This window comes from Heterodontus francisci, unplaced genomic scaffold (assembly GCF_036365525.1).
Source record: "Heterodontus francisci isolate sHetFra1 unplaced genomic scaffold, sHetFra1.hap1 HAP1_SCAFFOLD_62_2, whole genome shotgun sequence".
In the NCBI taxonomy this organism is placed as follows: domain Eukaryota; kingdom Metazoa; phylum Chordata; class Chondrichthyes; order Heterodontiformes; family Heterodontidae; genus Heterodontus; species Heterodontus francisci.
Genome location: NW_027141112.1, coordinates 2,260,670 through 2,279,737, shown reverse-complemented (window position 1 = coordinate 2,279,737; position 19,068 = coordinate 2,260,670). Strand labels below are relative to the sequence as shown.

At 48.3% G+C, this 19,068-nt stretch overlaps 1 protein-coding gene across 1 annotated transcript; it reads right to left on the bottom strand.

Moving 5' to 3' along the window:
• Positions 1-298: 298 nt before the first annotated feature.
• LOC137362128 (probable G-protein coupled receptor 139) lies at positions 299-8,757 on the bottom strand. Its single transcript, XM_068026634.1, has 2 exons — positions 8,601-8,757; positions 299-1,224 (listed from the first exon to the last, which is right to left on the bottom strand). The coding sequence occupies exons 1-2, from the start codon at positions 8,755-8,757 to the stop codon at positions 299-301; spliced, it is 1,083 nt and encodes a 360-aa protein (XP_067882735.1).
• Between the last annotated feature and the right edge of the window lie 10,311 nt (positions 8,758-19,068).

The window sequence follows — 19,068 nt, the reverse complement described above, 5'->3', positions numbered from 1 at the left end:
CGACAGACCGCGCCTCCTGCTCTGTCTACATAGTAGCAGGTTCCGCCCCGTTCTGTCGCTATAGTGACTGGCCACGCCCCCTCGCTGTCCCCATAGTGACAGGCCCCGCCCTGGCTGTGTCTCCATACTGAAAGCCCACGCCCCCGCTCTATCTCCATAGTGACAGACAACGCTGCAAGCTCTGTCTCCACCGTGACAGGTCCCGTCCCCGCTCTGTCTCCATCGTGCCAGGCCCTGCCCCTCCTCTGTCTATTTAGTTACTGTCCTCGCCCCCCCCTCAGTGATTCAGTTTCTATCATCATTGAATGAATTTAACAATTGTAGTAAAGGGATATTTCAGCAAATTTTTCAGCTGCTCTCTGAACTGAGTCTGGGTCACATTGTAAATGGCAGTGTTTGTGCAGCAACTCAGGAGCTGCAGCATGAAGCCCGATTCCAGCAGAAACCGAGGTAGAGTAAATGTCCGATACCCCAACCACCACATCCGGTTCCATATCGAATACACCATTAACAATGCCCACAATAGGATGAAATTCCCCGAGATAACTAACAGTAAAATGATGGATTTCCTTCGACTGTCCATCTCTGGGTCTCTGCGACTCTCCCCACTGCTCTGAGCCCGGATTCTTCTGCGTCCTCTGCTGCTCACTACAACGTGTTTGATGGTGAGAGAGTTGAGCAGCAAAATCACCACAAATGGGAGCCCTGGGGTTAGAATGTGATGAAGGAACTCGATTGCTGTCCAGACACGAGATTCCACAACAACCATTGCTACACGAGAGAACATGATACCCACTATTACTTCACAAAACCAGGGTTCGTTCCTTTGCCGATAAAGACCTGTTAACATAAAATACCAGAAGATGTTCTTTAAAAAGCTCAGCACGGTCACTGTTCCCAAAACCACAGCCGACGTTTTCTCGCTGCAGTATTTACTTTTCAGCTCCTGGCAACAAATAGCCACATAGCGATCAAAGGTGAAAGTGACGGTGAACCAGACAGAACAGTCTGTGGCTGCATAAAGCAGGACGGCGTGGATATTACACACGGTGATGGACTCCAGGAACCGAAACTGTTCCCAAAAAACAATGGGAATGTGCCTCAATATCAGGTCGAGGATAATGACCAGTAGATCCGCTGCTGACATGGCCACCAGGTAGCGAGTGACACATTTGGAGAGACCGCACTTTCCCCGCGAAAGAACCACAATCGTCATCAAGTTAGCTGTGAGGAAGGAAAATAAGCAGGGAAATTATACATGAGGCTGGGAACAATGTTACCAGTTTGACTGTAGTCCTACTGAGAGTTACAAATGTCTTTCTGTATCCAGTGATATATTGAAATGATTGGACATGAAAAAACAAACGGGCAGGTCTGTGATGCAGTGAAAGGCAGGAGAGATTAAGTAACAAAAGGATGAAAGTGAAATTGTTAAACAAAATATTGATCATATTCAGTATCCCACCACCCCGCCGCCCCACCTCCCCCCCCCCCCCCACCACCACCACTCTGTTCCCCGTATCGTTCAAAAAACTGTTCCATCTCTAATCCCTCCCAGTTCTAATGCAGTGTTACTGGCCTGAAACATTAACTCTGTTTCTCTCTCCACAAATGCTGCCAGGTCTGCTGAATATTGTCAGAATTTTCTGTTTTTGTTTGAGATTTCCAGCATCTGCAGCACTTTTCTCTTGTGTAGAAAGATAAATGTTGGCCTGACTGAGAGATTCTGTCTGAATGCCTGTGCTGTGATCTGCGTTTGTGTGTGTGTCTGTATGCCTGGATCAGGGCCACCACAGTGTCTGTGGTGGAATCTGCGTGTATCTATGTGTGTGCCTGTGTGTGTGTCTGTGTTGGTCTGTTCGTGTCTGAATCAGTGTCTGGCTATGTTTGCATCTGTGTGTATTTGTGTTTGCGTGTGAATGTCTATCTCAGGGTCTGTGTTGTGCTTTGTGTCTTTATGTGTGTGTGCGTATGTGTGTGTTTGTGCGTGTGTGTGTGTCTGTGTGTTGGTTTATCTCAGGGCCTGGGTTGTGCTGTTTGTGTGAGTCGCAGTGCTTGTTACGTGCTGTGTGTGTGTATCTCAGGGACTGGGTGGTGCCGTGTGTTTGAATGTGCGTGTGTTTGTCTCAGGGCCGGGATTGTGTGTGCTTGATAGGATTTGTGTGTGTGTGTTTGTGTTTATATGTGTGTGTTTGTTTGCGCGAGTGTGTGTGGGTTGTCGCAGGGTCTAGGCATACTGTTTGTCTGCATGCGTGTGTGTTCTTTGTCTCAAGGCCTGGGTTGTGCCGCTATGTGTGTCCCATTGCTTGCTACGTGCTGTGTGTGTGAGTGTATGTGGGTTTGTTTCAGGGACTGTGTGGTTCTGTGTGTCTTGTGCATGCGTTTATGTCTCGGGGCCTTGGTTGTGCTCTGTGTGTGTTGGCGCGTCTCTGTCTGTGTCTCATTGCTTGTGTTGTGCTGTGTGTGTGTGTCTCAAGGATTGCGTGGTGCTGTGTGTCTGTGTGCGTGTGTTTATGTCTCAGGGCCTGGATTATGTGTGTTTGTCAGGGTGTGTGTGTGTGTGTGTGTGTGTGTGTGTGTGTGTGTGTGTGTGTGTGCGCGCACGTGTGTTTGTATATGCATTTGTGCATGTGCATATGTGTGTGGGATACATGTGGTGTGGATATTTGCGCTGTGTGTCTGTGTGTGTGTGTTTTTAATTCATTCATGGGATGTGGGCGTCGCTGGCTCGGCCTGCATTTATTGCCCATCCATAATTGCCCTTGAGAAGGTGATGGTGAGCTGCCTTCTTCAACCGCTGCAGTTTTTGTGAGGTAGGTACACCCACAGTGCTATTCAGAAGGGAGCTCCAGGATTTTGAAACAGCGACAGTGAAGGAATGGCGATATAGCTCCAAGTCAGAATGGTGTGTGACTTGGACATGAACTTGCAAGTGGTGATGTTCCCATGCATCTGCTGCTCTTGTCCTTCGAGGTCGTAGAGGTCGCGTGTTTGGAACGTGCTGTCGAAGGAGTTTGGTGCGTTGCTGTATTGCATCTTGTAGATGGTCCAGAGTGTCTTCGTGCCTGGATTGTGCTGTGTGTGTCTGTATCTGTGTCTCCCTGCTTGTATTGTGATGTGTGCGTGTGTCTCAGGGACTGGGCTTAACTGTGTGTGTTTTTTGTGCGTGTTTTTCTGTGTGAGTGTATGTGTGTGCCTGGTATGTCAGTCTCAGGTCCTAGGTTGTGCTTTTTGTGTGAGCGTCTGTGTGTGGATTTGTCTCAGTGCCTGCGTTGTGATGTTTGTGTGTTTGTATCAGTGCCTGTGCTGATGCATGTATGTCTGGGTGTGTCTCAGTGCTTCCGCTATGTCGTGCGTGCATATATGTGTCTCAGGGCATGATCTGTGTGTGTCTGTGCGTGTTTATTAGTGTGTGTGTGTGTTTGTGCCTCTGGGTCTGGAATGTGCTGTGTGTCTGTATTTGTGTTTGTGTGTCTCAGTGCTTGTGTTGTGATATGTGTGTGTGTGGGTGCGTGTGTGCGCGTGTGTGCGTGTGTATCTGTGTTTGGCAGGGCCTGTGTGTATGCAGGCATACTTGTGCTTACGTGTGTAAGTGTGCTTGTGTGCATGTTCAGGCCCGGGTTGTGCTTTGTGTCTTCGTGTACCTGTGTGTGGGCGCGTGTGTATATGTGTTTGTGTTTGTGTTTGAACGCATACATGTGTTGATAGTCTCAGGGTCGCGGTGTGCTGTTTGTCTGCATGCGTGTCTGTTTTATGTTTCAATCCTGGCTTGTGCTCTGTGTGAGTGTGAGTGTGTGTTTGGGCCTTGGTTGTGCTGTGTGTGTGTGTGTGTGCGTGTGTGTGTCTCAGGGCCTGGGTCGTGCTGTGTGTGTGTTTGGAACAAAGAACAAAGAACAGTACAGCAGAGGAACAGGCCATTCGGCCCTCCAAGCCTGCGCCGATCTTGCTGTCTGTCTAAACTAGCACCTTCTGCACTTCTGGGGACCGTATCCCTCTATTTCCATCCTATTCATGCATTTGTCAAGATGCCTCTTAAACTGCCCTATGGTACCTGCTTCCGCCACCTCCCCCGGCAACAAGTTCCAGGCACTCACCACCCTCTGTGTAAAGAACTTGCCTCGCACATCCCTTCTAAACTTTGCCCCTCTCACCTTAAACCTATGTCCCCTAGTAACTGACTCTTCCACCCTGGGAAAAGACTTCTGATTATCCACTCTGTCCATGCCACTTATAACTTTGTAAACCTCTATCATGTCGCCCCTCCACCTCTGTCGTTCCAGTAAAAACCATCCGAATTTATCCAACCTCGCCTCAGAGCTAATGCCCTCCAGACCTTGCAACATCCTGGTGAACCTCTTCTGCACCCTATCCAAAGCCTCCACATCTTTCTAGTAGTGCGGCGACCAGAATTGCATGCAATATTCTAAGTGTGGCCTAACTAAAGTTCTGTCCAGATGCAGCATGACTTGCCTATTTATATACTCTATGCCCCAACCGATGAAGGCAAGCATGCCGTATGCCTTCTTGACTACCTTATCCAACTGCATTGCCACTTTCAGTGACCTGTGGACCTGTACACCCACATCTCTCTGCCTGTCAATACTGTGAAGAGTTCTGCCATTTACTGCATATTTCCCACCTGCATTAAACCATCCAAAATGCATTACTTCACATTTGTCTGAATTAAACTCCATCTGCGATTTCTCCAATCAAGTCTCCAATCGATCTATCTCCTGCTGTATCCTCTGACAATCCTCATCACTGTCCGCAACTCCACCAACCTTTGTGTCGTCCACAAACTTACTAATCAGACCAGTTACATTTTCCTCCACATCATTTATATATACTACAAACAGCAAAGGTCCCAGCACTGATCCCTGCGTAATACCACTAGTCACATCGCTCCATTCAGAAACGCACCCTTCCACTGCTACCCTCTGTATTCCATGACCGAGCCAGTTCTGTATTCATCTTGCCAGCAGCACTCTGATCCCATGTGACTTCACCATTTGTATCAGTATGCCATGAGGGACCTTGTCAAAGGTTTTACTGAAGTGCATATAGATAACATCCACTGCCCTTCCTTCATCAATCATATTTTGTCACTTCCTTTTTATATACGGATAAAAAGCCTTGAGATTATCCTTAATCCTGTTTGCCAATGACTTCTCATAACCCCTTTTAACCCTCCTGACTCCTTGCTTAAGTTCCTTCCGACTGTCTTTATATTCCTCAATCGATTCTTCTGTTCCTGGCCTTCCAGCCCTTACGAATGCTTCATTTTTCTTTTTGATGAGGCTCACAATATATCGCGTTATCCAAAATTCCCGAAACTTGCCAAACTTATCCTTCTTCCTCACAGGAACTTGCTGCTCCTGGATTCTAATCAACTGACATTTGAAATACTCCCATATGTCAGATATTGATTTACCCTCAAACAGCCGCCCCCAATCTAAATTCTTCAGTTCCTGCCTAAGATTGTTATCATTAGCCTTCCCCCAATTTAGCACCTTCAGAACAAGAACAAAGAACAAAGAAAATTACAGCACAGGAACAGGCCCTTCGGCCCTCCAAGCCTGCGCTGATCCAGATCCTCTATGTAACATTTCGCCGATTTTCTAAGGGTCTGTATCTCTTTGCTTCCTGCCCATTTCTGTATCTGTCTAGATACATCTTAAAAGACGCTATCGTGCCCGCGTCTACCACCTCCACTGGCAATGCGTTCCAGGCACCCACCACCCTCTGCGTAAAGAACTTTCCACGCATATCCCCCTAAACATTTCCCCTCTCACTTTGAACTCGTGACCCCTAGTAATTGAATCCCCCACTCTGGGAAAAAGCTTCTTGCTATCCACCCTGTCTATACCTCTCATGATTTTGTATACCTCAATCAGGTCCCCCCCCCAATCAGGTTCACCCGAGGACTACTCTTCTCCTTATCCACAAGTACCTTAAAACTTATGGAATTACGGTCACTGTTCCCGAAGTTCTCCCCTACTGAAACTTCGACCACCTGGTCGGGCTCATTCCCCAATACCAGGTCCAGTACGGCCCCATCCCGAGTTGGACTATCAATGTATTGTTTCAAGAAGCCCTCCTGGATGTTCCTTACAAATGCTGCCCCATCCAAGTCCCTAGCACTAAGTGAGTCCCAGTCAATATAGGGGAAGTTAAAATCACCACTACAACCCTGTTACCTTTACATCTTTCCAAAAACTGTCTACATATCTGCTCCTCTACCTCCCGCTGGCTGTTGGGAGGCCTGTAGTAAACCCCCAACATCGTGACTGTACCCTTCCTCTTCCTGAGCCCCACCCATATTGCCTCTCTGCATGACCCCACCGAGGTGTCCTCCCGCAGTACAGTTGTGCTATTCTCCTTAACCAGTGATCCAACTGCCCCACCCCTTTTACATCCCCCTCTATCCCGCCTGAAGCTTCTAAATCCTGGAAAAATTAGCTGCCAATCCAGTCCTTCCCTCAACCAAGTCTCTGTAATAGCAACAATCACAGTTCCAAGTACTAATCCAAGCTCTAAGTTCATCTGCCTTACCTGTTATACTTCTTGCATTGAAACAAATAAACTTCAGACCACCAGTCCCGCTGTTCTCCGCACCATTTCCCTGCCTGCTCTTCCTCTTAGTCTTACTGGCCTTATTTACTAGTTCTCCTTCATTTATTTCACTTGCTGTCCCACTGCTCTTTTTCCCACCCCCCTGCCACACCAGTTTAAACCCTCCCGAGTGACGCTAGCAAACCTCGCAGCCAGGGTATATGTGCCCCTCCAGCTTAGATGCAACCCGTCCTTCTTGTACAGTCCCATCTGTCCCTGAAGAGATCCCAATGGTCCAGATATCTGAAACAATCCCTTCTACACCAGCTGTTCAGCCACGTGTTTAGCTGCACCTTCTTCCTATTTCTAGCCTCACTGGCACGTGGCACAGGGAGTAATCCCGAGATTACAACCCTAGAGGTCTGAATTTTAACTTTCTACCTTACTCCCTCAACTCCGCCTGCAGGTCCTCTTATCACACTTCCTGCCTATGTCGTTGGAACCGATGTGTACCACAACCTCTGACTGTTCACCCTCCCCCTTCAGAATGACCCCTGTCCGTTCAGAGACATCCTTGACCCTGGCACCAGGGAGGCAACAGACCATCCTGGAGTCTATTTCAAGTCCACAGAAGCGCATATCAGTGCGTCTGTCTCAGGGCCATGGCTGTGCTGTGTGTGCGTGCGTGGGAGTGCGTGTATTTCAGCGGCTGGGATGCGCTGTGTATGTGAGCCTGTGTGATTTTGTTTGCGTCTGTTTGTACCTGTATTTGCGTCTGCATGTCTGTCCCACGGTTTGGGTTAGGCTTTGTGTCTTTCTGTGTTTGTATGTGTGTGTGTGGGGGGGCGGTTTGTCTCAGGGCCTGGGTTGTGCTGTTTGTTTGTGTCAGTCATTGTATCTCAGTGCTTGTGCTGCACTCTGTGTGTGTGTCTCAGGGACTGGACGGTGCTGTCTGTGTGAGAGTGTGGTTTGTCTCAGGGACTGGATGGTTCTGTTTGTCTGTGCGTGTGTTTATGTCTCAGGGCCTGGATTGTGCTGTGTGTCTGTGTGTGCTTGTGAGGGTGTGTCTGTGTGTGTGTGTGTGTGTGTGTGTGTGTGTGCGCGCGCATGCGTATGATGTGCGTGTGTATGTGGATATGTGTCTGTGTGGATATTTGTGCTCTGTGTGTGTTTGCGAATATGTTTGCCTTAAGGCCTGGATTGTGTTTTGTTTCTTCGTGTGTATGTGTTTCTTAATGTGTGTGTGAGTGTGTGTGGGTTTGCCTCAGGAACTGAGCGGTACTGTGTTTCTTTGGGGGTATTTTTCTGTCTGAGGGCCTGGGTTGTGCTCTGTAAGCGTGTGTGTTTGTAAGCGGATGTGTGTGTGTGTGTGACGATATTTGTTGCTCTGTGTGTGTGTGTGCCTTAAGGCCTGGGTTGTGCTTTGTGTCTTCGTGCCTGTGTGTGTTTGTGTGTGTGTGTAGCTGTGTGCCTGTCTGGTTCCCTACCTGGAGTGTGCTATGTATGTGCCTCTGTGTGTGTGTGTGTGTCTGTCTGTCTGTCTGTGTGTATATTTTGCTCAGTGCCTGGGGTGTGATCCATGTGTCTGTGTGTATATCTGGCTCTGTGGCTGCAGTGTGATGTGTGTGTGTGTATGTGGGTGTGTTCGTATGCTTGTGTCTCAGTGCCTGAGTTGTTCTTTGTATCTGTGAATGAGTCTGTGTTTCTATGTGTGTCTGTGTATGTGTGTACCTGTTTTTGTGTGTGGGTGCGTGTGTGTGTGCCTATATGTGTGTGTGTGTTTGTGTGTGTGTGTGTGAGGCCTGGGTTGTGCTTATTATCTTCGACTATCTGTGTTTGGGTGCATGTGTGGGTTTGAATAAGAGCCTGGGTGGTGCTGTGTGTTTGCGTGTCTGCGTCTTTTATGTCTCACAGCCTGCGTTGTGATGTGTGTGCGTGTGTGTGTGTGTGTGTGCGCGTGCGTGTATTTGTGCCTCTGGGTCTTGGCCGTGATGTGTGTGCGATGTGTGTGTTTGTGTGTGTGTGTGTATGTTTCTGTCTTGTAGCACCTGAGGGAGAGGTGAATCCTGCCGACATCATTTTGATCGCTGAAATTACGCTGAAGCCTGGCATGGCCGTGCCACCCTTCACGCTCGACACGCTGGATGGCCAAATTTCCACGGGCGATACTCGGATTTTCTTCGTGACCGTGCCGCCAAAATGCATGTGCCCGGCTCACAAAAAGGAGCTTAGACATGATGCAGAAAATGTAAGTGTTCTTTAAATATCCTTGGTTTAATTCCTCTTCCTCCCACTTTCCTGAACGGATCCATCTGTGAGCGGCAGCCCCAACTCCCCCCCGCTCCTCCCTCCCAGCTCACCCCCAACGCACCATATCCCCCCCGCACCCCCTTCCCCAACACCGTCGCACCCCCTTCCCATTTCCCTGCTAGCACCATCTTCCCCTCGCACCCCCTTCTCATCTATTCCTTCCCCTACACCCCTGAAGCCGCCTTCCCAGCTACCCCTCAAACCACCTTCCCTCCACCCCTTCCCACCGCACCCGTCCCCCTCGCATCCCCTCCCCCCGCACCCCATTCCCCCCACATCCTTCCACTGGCATCCACCATCTGAGCAGGGACTCTAAAATCCCCAATGCCTTGTGAGCATCTCGGGAGAGACCAAGACTAAGGGAATAAACTCTAACAGAAAATCAGGAGCCGAATCCTAAAGGCAGTCATATGTCACCTTTGGCATGTTTGCAGCAGTCCCTGCAGCCATACCAGTGCCAAACGACGTGCTCTGCACCCCTTTGGACCCCACCAGGAAGGCCGAGAGGGAGGTTTTGACGCTTGGGCAACTCACAACCTCCATACATACGCCCAGGCATGCGCCACGGAGAGGTCACTCCATAGTCGCCTTACAGTGACCAAAACAACACGGAAGGCAGCAGTTACGGGTTATAAGTCCAGCTCAATTGGCGCAGAGATTGGGCGCCACGGGTTGCCTTTGTCGGTGGGAGAGGTTATCGCAACTCACTGGGCAGCTACCGGCCGCCTCAAACCGGGCAGCCCCCGGTCAGTCGGTCAGTAAGGCTCTGTCCCGCCACAGTCCACCTGCTTCAATGGGTGCTTGGAGCTCAGGGTCATTGCCCGACAAGTGGACTGTAACACAGACCAAACAGCATGACAAAAAAGGAAAGGAGGTACCAGCCCTTCGTTTTGCAAGCTGGAACTTCAGAACTATGTGTCCTGGCCTGTCGGAAGACCTTACATAAATCAATGATTCTCGGAAGACCGCCATCATTAACAACGAGCTCAGTAGACTCAATGTGGACATTGCAGCACTTCAGGAGACACGCCTCCCTGCGAGCGGATCTCTTGGAGAGCAAGACTGCACCTTGTTCTGGCTGGGTAGTGATCCTGAAGAACCAAGACAGCACGGAGTGGGCTTCGCCATCAGAAACTCTTTGCTCAGCATGATAGAGCCACCCTCAAATGGCTCGGAACGCATACTCTTCATCTGACTGTTCACCGTCCGTGGTACAGTACACCTACTCAGCATCTATGCTCCAACACTCTGCTTCCCACCTGACGCAATAGACCAGTTCTGCGAGGAACTCCATAATATCATTATTAGCTTCCCCAATACCGAACATCTGTTCCTGCTGGAGGAATTTAATGCCAGTAATGGGGCCGCCCATGACTCATGGCCCTCCTGCCTTGGGCGCTATGGCATTGGAAGGATGAACGAGAATGGACAGAGACTGCTTGAGGTGTGTACCAATCATAACCTCTGCATCACCAACTCGTTCTTTTACAATAAACCCTGTCATCAGGTTTCATGGAGGCACCCGAGATCACGTCGTTGGCACCAGCTGGACCTCATCGTCACAAGGCGAGCCTCTTTTAACATCAGTCAAATCACACGCAGCTTCCACAGTGCGGACTGCGACACCGACCACTCCCCGGTGTGCAGCAAGGTTAGACTCAGACCAAAGAAGCTGCATCACTCCAAGCAGAAGGGCCGCCCACGCAGCAACACTAGTGGAATTTCTCATCCACAGCTGTTACACAAGTTTCTAAATTCACTAGAAAGAGCCCTTCAAAACACTCCGACAGAGGAGGCACACAAGTGGGCCCACATCAGAGACGCCATCCATGACCACCAATGGCAAACGTGTGAAGCGGAATGCCAAATTGTTTCAATCTCACTTCGAAGAGCTGGAACCTGTCATAGCCACTAAGCGCATTGCATTGCTGAACTACAAGAAAGCCCCCAGCGAGTTAACATCCGTAGCACTTAAAGCAACCAGAAGCGCTGCACAAAGAACAGCTAGGCGCGACGCAAATGACTACTGGCAACACCTATGCAGTCATATTCAGCTGGACTCTGACACTGGAAACATCAGAGGAATGTATGATGGCATTAAGAGTGCTTTTGGGCCAATCATCAAGAAGATCGCCCCCCTCAAATCTAAATAAGGGGACACAATCACTGACCAACGCAAGCAAATGGACCACTGGGTAGAGCACTACCTAGAACTGTGCTCCAGGGAAAGTGTTGTGACTGAGACTGCCTTCAATGCGGCCCAGCCTCTGCCAGCCATGGATGAGCTGGACGTACAGCCAACAAAATCGAAACTCAGTGATGCCATTGATTGCCTAACCAGCGGAAACGCCCCTGGGAAGGACGGAATTACCCCTGAAATAATCAAGACTGCCAAGCCTGCCATACTCTCAGCACTGTACGAACTGCTTTGCCTGTGCCGGGATGAGGGAGCAGTACCTCAGGACATGCGCGATGCCGATATCATCACCCTCTGCAAGAGCAAGGGTGACCGCGGTGACTGCAACGACTACGGTGGAATCTCCCTGTTCAGCATAGTGGGGAAGGACTTCACTCGAGTCGCTTTAAACAGACTCCAGAAGCTGACTGAGCATGTCTACCCTGAGGCACAGGGTGGCTTGCATGCACAGAGATCCACCATTGGCATGCTGTTCTCCCTTCGCCAGCTGCAGGAGAAACGTCCTGAACAACAGGTGCCCCTCTACGTTGCTTTCTTTGATCTCACCAAAGCCTTTGACCTCGTCAGCAGACATGTTCTCTTCAGACCAGTAGAAAAGATAGGATGTTTACCAAAACTACTAAGCATCATCACCTCATTCCATGGCAACATGAAAGTCACAATTGAGCATAGCGGTGCCTCATCAGACCCCTTCCTATCCTGAGTGGCGAGAAACAGGGCTGTATTCTCGCACTTACACTGTTTGGGATCTTCCTCTCTTTGCTGCTCTCACATGCTTTCAAGTCTTCAGAAGAAGGAATTTTCCTCCACACAAGATCAGTTGGCAGGTTGTTCAACCTTGCCCGTCTAAGAGTGAAGATGAAAGTACGGAAAGACCTCATCATGGAAATCCTCTTTGCTGACGATGCTGCATTGACGACAGAAATGCTCCATCCAACAATATCGCGACCACGCTCTGTAAGAGGTTCAAGAGTTCACCTACCTAGGTTCAACTATCACAAGTTACCTGTCTCTCGATGCAGAAATCAACAAGACTGGAGGATAGCAAATGTTGTCCCCTTGTTCAAGAAGGGGAGTAGAGACAGCCCTGGTAATTATAGACCTGTGAGCCTTACTTCGGTTGTGGGTAAAATGTTGGAAAAGGTTATAAGAGACAGGATTTATAATCATCTTGAAAAGAATAAGTTCATTAGAGATAGTCAGCACGGTTTTGTGACGGGTAGGTCGTGCCTCACAAACCTTATTGAGTTTTTCGAGAAGGTGACCAAATAGGTGGATGAGGGTAGAGCAGTGGATGTGGTGTATATGGATTTCAGTAAGGCGTTTGATAAGGTTCCCCACGGTAGGCTATTGCAGAAAATACGGAAGTATGGGGTTGAAGGTGATTTTGAGCTTTGGATCAGAAATTGGCTGGCTGAAAGAAGACAGAGGGTGGTGGTTGATGGCAAATGTTCATCCTGGAGTTTAGTTACTAGTGGTGTACCGCAAGGATCTGTTTTGGGGCCACTGCTGTTTGTCATTTTTATAAATGACCAGGAAGAGGGTGTAGAAGGGTGGGTTAGTAAATTTGCAGATGACACTAAGGTCGGTGGAGTTGTGGATAGTGCCGAAGGATGTTGTAGGGTACAGAGGGACATAGGTAGGCTGCAGAGCTGGGCTGAGCGATGGTAAATGGAGTTTAATGCGGAAAAGTGTGAGGTGATTCACTTTGGAAGGAGTAACAGGAATGCAGAGTACTGAGCTAATGGGAAGATTCTTGGTAGTGTAGATGAACAGAGAGATATTGGTGTCCAGGTGCATAAATCCCTGAAGGTTGCTACCCAGGTTAATAGAGCTGTTAAGAAGGCATATGGTGTGTTAGCTTTTATTAGTAGGGGATCGAGTTTCGGAGCCACGAGGTCATGCTGCAGCTGTACAAAACTCTGGTGAGACCGCACCTGGAGTATTGCGTGCAGTTCTGGTCACCGCATTATAGGAAGGATGTGGAAGCCAGGGAAAGGGTGCAGAGGAGATTTACTAGGATGTTGCCTGGTATGGAGGGAAGGTCTTACGAGGAAAGGCTGAGGGACTTGAGGTTGTTTTCGTTGGAGAGAAGGAGGAGGAGAGGTGACTTAATAGAGACATATAAGATATTCAGAGGGTTAGATAGGGTGGATAGTGAGCGTCTTTTTCCTCGGATGGTGATGGCAAACACGAGGGGACATAGCTTCAAGTTGAGGGGTGATAGATATCGGACAGATGTGAGAGGTAGTTTCTTTACTCAGAGAGTAGTAAGGGCGTGGAACGCCCTGCCTGCAGCAGTAGTAGATTCGCCAACTTTAAGGGCATTTAAGTGGTCATTGGATAGACATATGGATGAAAATGGAATAGTGTAGGTCAGATGGTTTCACAGGTCGGCGCAACGTCGAGGGCCGAAGGGCCTGTACTGCGCTGTAATGTTCTAAAAAATTCTAAAAACAAAAGCGCATGGGAAAGGCTTCCACTGCTATGTCCAGACTGGCCAACTGAGTGTGGGAAAATGGGGCATTGGCACGGAACACAAAAGTCCGAGTGTCTCAAGCCTGTGTCCTCAGTACCTTGCTCTATGGCAGCGAGGCCTGGACAACCTATGTCAGCCAAGAGCGACGTCTCAGTTCATTCCATCTTCGCTGCCTCAGGAGAATCCTTGGCAAAAGGTGGCAGGACCGTATCTCCAATACAGAAGTCCTCGAGGTGGCCAACATCCAGAGCAGATGCACCCTACTGAGTCAGCGGTGCTTGAGATGGCTTGGCCATGTGAGCCGCATGGAAGAAGGCAGGATCCCCAAGGACAGATTGTACAGCGAGCTCGTCACTGGTATCAGACCCACCAGCCGTCCATGTCTCCACTTTAAAGACATCTGCAAACTCAACATGAAGTCCTGTGACATTGATGGGAGTCGTGGGAGTCTGTTGCTCGCGATCGCCAGAGCTGGCGGGCAGCCATCAAGGCGGCTAAAGTCTGGCGAGTCGAACAGACTTAGCAGTTGGCAGGAAAAAAGACAGAAGCGCAAGGGGAGAGCCAACTGTGTAACAGCCCCAACAACCACTCCAGGCGCTGCTTCACAAACCACGGACCACGTCCATGCGCTTACCAATTGTATCTCGAGACAAGAAGGCCAAAGAAGAAGTATGCTTCTGTATGTGGGCGCGCACATATATATGTGTGTGTGCGTGTATGTGGGTGTGTTTTTTTATGTGTGTGCTTGTGTATGTTTGTGGGTGTGGCTGTGTACGCGTGCACACACACGCGTGTATGTGTATTTTTGTGTGTCAGGGCCTAGATCGTGCTGTGTGTGTGTGTGTGTGTGTGTGCCTGAGCAGTGTTGATTGTGTTCGTGTCTGTATGTGTTGTGCTGCGTCTCTGCTTCTGTGTGTTTGTTTGTGTCTATCTGTCTTTGTGTGTCAATCTTGATGCAATGGTCTGGCTTGTGCTGGGTGTCTATTTGTGTCTTTATTTTTTATTCATTCATGGGATGTGGGCGTCACTGGCCATTCAACATTTATTGCCCATCCCTAATTGCCCTTGAGAAGGTGGTGGTGAGCTGCCTTCTGGAACTGCTGCAGTCCATGTGAGGTATATCCACAGTGCTGTTAGGAAGGGAGTTGCAGGAGTTTTACCCAGCGACAGTGAAGTAACGGTGATATAGTTCCAAGTCAGAGTTGTGTGGCTTGGAGGGGAACTTGCAGATCGTGGTGCTTCCATGCATTTGCTGCCCTTGTCCTTTTAGTTGGTCGAGATCGCGGGTTTGGAAGGTACTGTGGAAGGAGCCTTGGTGCGTTGCTGCAGTGCATCTTGTAGCTGGTACACACTGCTGCCACTGTGCGTCAGTGGTGGAGGAAGTGATTGTTTATGGATGGGGTGCAATCACGTGGCTGCTTTATGCTCGATAATGTCGAGTACTTTGAGTGCTGTTGGAGCTGCACCACAGGCAAGTGGAGAGTGTTCTATCACAGTCCTGACTTGTGCCTTGTCGATCGTGGACAGACTTTGGGGAGTGAGGAGGTGAGTTACTCGCTGCAGGATTTCTAGCCTCTGACCTGCTCTCGTAGTCACTGTATTTGTATGGCTACTCCAGTTCAGTTTCTGTTTAATGGTCACCCCTCGGATGTTGGTAGTGGGGTATTCATCTGGGTGTCGCTGGCTAGTTCAGCATTTATTGCCCATCCCTAATTGCCCTTCAGAAGGTGATGGTGATCTGTATGTGGATGAATGAGAAGAGATAATACAAGCTAAATGGCAGAACTTTTTAGATGCTGAGTATAACAAAGAGACCAGGGGTGTTTGTGTGCAATCATTGAAGTTAGCTGGACAGGTTAACAAACAGTTAACAAAGCAAATATTGTCCTCGGCTTTATTACTAGACATACAGTGTAGAATAGTCTGTATGTTATGTTGAACCTATAGAAAACACTAGTTCGGCTCCACCTGGAGTGTTGTGTCCAATACTGGGAATTACACTTTAGGAAGAACATGAAATCTTTGGAGAGGGGAGGGAAGAGTTTTACTGGAACTTTTCCAGGGATAAGGGATTACAGCTATGTCGCTGAGATTCTTCACCTTTGAGCAGGAGGATTTAAAAGGAGATCTAATAGAGATGATTAATAATATGAAGGGTTTAGATAAATTAAATAATGTGAAACTGTTTCCAATATGAGAGGGGCCATTAACCAGAGGACACAAATTGACGGTTATTGGAAAAAAGAATTAGAGGTGACACGAGGGTTTTTCTATGCAATTGGTTTTCGAATTTGCAATGTGTTGTCTGATGGGCTGAAGGATACAGATTCAATAGTAGATTCCAAATGGGAATTGGATAAATATATGAAGCAGAAGAAGGAAGGATCTGGGAAAGAGCCCGGGTGTGGGACTAAGACGAAGCTCTTCAAAAGGGCCAGCAGCGACTTGACGGACCAAATAGCCTCCCTCAGTATAATGCTATTCTACGATTCTATGATTGCTCCTGCCTGTACATTCGCACCATATCTATCCTTTCAACAGACGTTTGATAAAGTATCAAACAACAGCCATGTTGCCAAATTAGAAACAAATGGGATTAAAGGACCAATGTCAGCCGTGGCTCAGTTTGCAGTTCTCTCCCTTTTCAATCACAAGGTTCTAGGATCAACATTCCCTCAATACTGCACTGCAACACTTGATCACAAGAATCAAGGCTGACACTGCAGTGCAGTACCGAAGGAGTGTTGCACTGTCAGAGGTGCATTCTTTCGAATGAAACATTAAACAAAGGCCCCATCTGCCCTCTCAGGTGGATGATAAATATCCCAGCGCACTAGTTTGAAGCAGAGGAGGGGAATTATTCCTGGTGTCCTGGTCATTATTTACCCTTCAGTCAACGTCACACACATAGATCTGATCATTAACACATTGCTGCCTGTGGGATCTTGCTGTGAGTCTTAGATTACAAGAGTGACTACAATTTAAGAATAACTCATTGGGTGGAAGGTTCTTTGTGACGTCTGATGGTGCAGCTATACATGTGCAGATCGTCTTAAATTTTCAATGGCACCATGCAGAGAGTAGTGGAGAATTGTTGTTCTGTGTGGAGGCAAGTACACAGTCGGATTCCCCAAGGCCCATGTAGGGATCACTGTTGCTGTATGTTAATTCAATGGGCTTATGTACAGAGGGGATAATGTCAAAGTTTTCAGACGGAAGGAATCTCAGAAATATTAAGAAACAGTGAGCAGGATAGTAACAGACTTCAGGAAGACAGACACTGACTGGTGATATGGGCAGACATATGGCAGATGTAATTTAACACAGCGAAGTGAGACATTTGGGTAGGAAGTATGAGGAGAAGCAATATAAACCAAATCGGAGCCGTATAAAATGAGTTCAGGATTAGAGAGACCTGGGGTGTACTCACACAGATCTTTGAAGGTAGCATGCAGTGACCTTAGTGTTAGAGAGAGAGGCACAGAGTAATAAAACTCTGAAGAAAATGCTAATTTTTATGCATCATTGGTTAGATCCTAACTGGGGAATTCTGTCCAATTCTGATCACCAAACTTTGGTAAGGATGTCAAGGACTTAGTGAAGATGATAACATTGCTGGAGCAGCATACATGAGAATGCTGATGGACATGTGCACTGAAATACTTGTCCATTGACAGTCCTGTCAGACAGTCTGTTGGCACTCTCAAGGAACATGGAGGGTTCCGGCTCCAACATGCAACAGGACTTTGCACAGAACTTGAAGCTCATTCTTTCCCCTTTGGAAGTATTCGCTAACTCCATGACAGCAACACCGCACCCAGCCGTGGTACAGTGCCTGGTGACCATTGTCTCAGCTTCCACTGAAGCACAGACGGCAGACACCCATCGTCTCAGTGCTGCATTGGAAGCTCAGACTGAAGTCATGAGATCCATGCTTGCTGCCAAGCTGTATCAGACTGCTGCCATCATGGCTGTGGATCGCAGCGCTCAAAGGGATTTGCAGGTTCTCATAGCAGTCCAGAAATCTGTGATCCAGTAGATTACTAGGCTTTCTGAGGTGTTGTTCCGTGGAGCACTTGTTCTCCCTTCACTGCCACTCCACCAGTGTGCTTGCTGTTACCCATCAACCAGCCCAAGCTGCTGCTGCCCATGTAGATGTGGTGCAGTCCAAATCCGAGCCCTCAAGGCCCAGAACTGTTCGAGGATGTCCTGAAAGGCCATCTGCAGTTTCCCCCAGTGAAAGTTAGCAGCCTTCCACCAGCCATGCTACAGCCACTGGGGAAACACTGTGTAGGAGCACTAGGCAAGTCGAGGGAACCCAGAAGACAGTCACTAAGGGAATACAAAAGGGCGAATAGTTCAGTTTTGTTTGTACAATCGTGTGTATTGTTAGATAAAGATAGTAATGAAAAGGTTTTTGTTACTGTTTTTTATTGCAGGATGGCGACGGGGGGAGGCAGTGGCATAGTCATAGAGTCATAGTGTTATACAGCACAGAATCAGGCCCTTCGGCCCATCGTGTCAGTGCTGACCATACAGCAACCAACTATTGTAACCCAGTATTCCTTCACTTGGCCCGTAGTCTTGTATGCTATGGGGTTTCAAGTTGTCATCTAAATATTTCTTAAATGTTCTGAGGGTTCCTGCCTCCACCACCGTGTCAGGCAGTGCGTTCCAGATTCTAACCACCCTCCGTGTGAAACAAATGTTTCCTCAAATCTACTCTAAACCTCCTGCCCCTTAACTTAAATATATGCTTCCTGGTTCTTGACCCATCCGCTAAGGCAAAACGTTTCCTCTATCTAACCTATTAATGTCCCTCATAATCTTGTACACCTCAATCATGTCTCCCCTCAGCCTTCTCTGCTCCAGGGAAAACAGCACGAGCTTTTTCAGTCTCTCTTCATAGCTGAAATGCTCCAGCCCAGGCAACATCCTTTTGAATCTCCTCTGTACCCTCCCCAGTGCAATCACATCCTTCCTATAGTGTGGTGCCCATAACTGTACACAGTACTTCCGATGTGGCCTAACTAAAATTTTATATAGCTCCCTGCTCATATATTCTATACCTCGGCTGATAAAGACAAGTATCCCATATGCCTTCCTAACCACCCTATCTACCTGTGCTGCAGCCTTCAGTGATGTATGGACAGTTACACCAAGGTCCCACTGACTTTCTGTACTTCCTGAGGTCCTACCATCCATTGTCTATTTCCTTGCCCTGTTAGTCCTCCAAAAATGCATTACCTCACGCTTTTCAGGATTAAATTCCATTTGCCACTGCTCCACCCATCTCACCAACCCATCTATATCTCCCCGTAATCTTCGGATTTTCTCCTCACTGTTTACAACACCACCAAATTTGCGAACTTACTGATCATACCTCCTATATTCATGTCTAAATCATTAATGTACACTACAAACAGCAAGAATCCCAGCACAGATCCTTGTGGTGCACCACTGGTCACAGGCTTCCAATCGCAAAAACAGCCCTTGACCATCACCCTCTGCCTCCTGCCACGAAGCCAAT

What these genes read in the sequence shown, in the direction of transcription:
- LOC137362128 (XM_068026634.1), bottom strand. Translation starts at nt 8,757, where the DNA reads ATGCATTTTGGCGGCACGGTCACGAAGAAAATCCGAGTATCGCCCGTG. An exon ending in AGGATTCACCTCTCCCTCAG is followed by an intron (nt 1,225 to 8,600) that starts GTGCTACAAGAC and finishes CCTTCCTCACAG; the next exon opens with CTAACTTGATGACGATTGTG.